Source organism: Bison bison, unplaced genomic scaffold (genome assembly GCF_000754665.1).
Source record: "Bison bison bison isolate TAMUID 2011002044 unplaced genomic scaffold, Bison_UMD1.0 scf7180017864280, whole genome shotgun sequence".
Taxonomy (NCBI): domain Eukaryota; kingdom Metazoa; phylum Chordata; class Mammalia; order Artiodactyla; family Bovidae; genus Bison; species Bison bison.
In genome coordinates this window covers 8,593,606-8,594,541 of record NW_011494852.1, presented here as the reverse complement: position 1 = coordinate 8,594,541, position 936 = coordinate 8,593,606, and the positions used below count along the sequence as shown (strand labels likewise).

Sequence of the window (936 nt, the reverse complement as noted above, 5' to 3'; positions counted from 1 at the left end):
GGGTCTCTAGGGTGGGGATGGGGAATGGGGAAGATAGAAGGCTCTGGGCTGGGTGGAAAGAGCCAGGTGCCAGAATGGCAGTGGAGCGGGGATTCGCCGGTCCGGGAAGACCCGGCGTCCCGGCGTCGGGTGGTCAGTGGAGGGCTGGGTTAGGGTCTGGACCGCAGAAGCCTCACAGGAGTTGCCAGGGCCCCGCCCAAACCCCCGCCCCAAAGGCCTCTGTGTCTCTTCAGCAGCTCCCACAGCCGCCCCTTCCCTGGGCCAGGTCATGCGCTGCCCCAAGTGCCTTCTCTGCCTGTCAGCGCTGCTCACACTCCTGGGCCTCAAAGTGTACATCGAGTGGACGTCCGAGCCCCGGCTGGGCAAGGCCTACCCAGGGCCCCGCAGCACTCTGCTAGGCCCCACGCCAGCCAGCACTGAGCCCACCCTGCCGGCCAACCTCTCCGCCCGTCTGGGCCAGACTGGCCCCCTGCCCTTGGCTTACTGGAACCAGCAGCAGTGGCGGCTGGGGACCCTGCCCGGAGTGAACAGCACGGAGGCGGGGGACTGTGGTGCTTGGGGGGCCGCCGCCGCGGCTGAGATCCCCGACTTCGCTTCCTACCCCGAGGACCTCCGCCGCTTCCTGCTGTGGGCTGCCTGCCGGAGCTTCCCTCCGTGGCTGCCCACAGGCGGCGGAGGCCAGGTGACCGGCTGCGAGGATCCCGGTGATGTCCCCTTCCTGCTGTTGGCTGTCAAGTCAGAACCAGGGCGCTTTGCGGAACGACAGGCCGTGAGGGAGACCTGGGGCAGGCCAGCCCCCGGGGTCCGGCTGCTCTTCCTCCTGGGGTCCCCAGTGGGCCAGGCGGGGCCAGACCTCGGCACCCTGGTGTCCTGGGAGAGCCGGCGCTACGGTGACCTGCTGCTCTGGGACTTCCTCGACGTCCCCTTCAACCAGAC

The 936-nt window shown here is 69.0% G+C and overlaps 1 protein-coding gene across 1 annotated transcript in view; it reads left to right on the top strand.

Annotated features, from left to right (window-relative positions):
• The window catches only part of B3GNT8 (UDP-GlcNAc:betaGal beta-1,3-N-acetylglucosaminyltransferase 8), a 2,064-nt gene that overhangs the window by 343 nt on the left and 785 nt on the right, over window positions 1-936 (top strand). The window contains exon 2 of the mRNA XM_010849272.1: window positions 234-935. Coding sequence (XP_010847574.1) covers window positions 269-935 — 667 coding nt within the window. The 5' untranslated portion in view covers window positions 234-268. The remainder of the gene's footprint in view (window positions 1-233; window position 936) is intronic.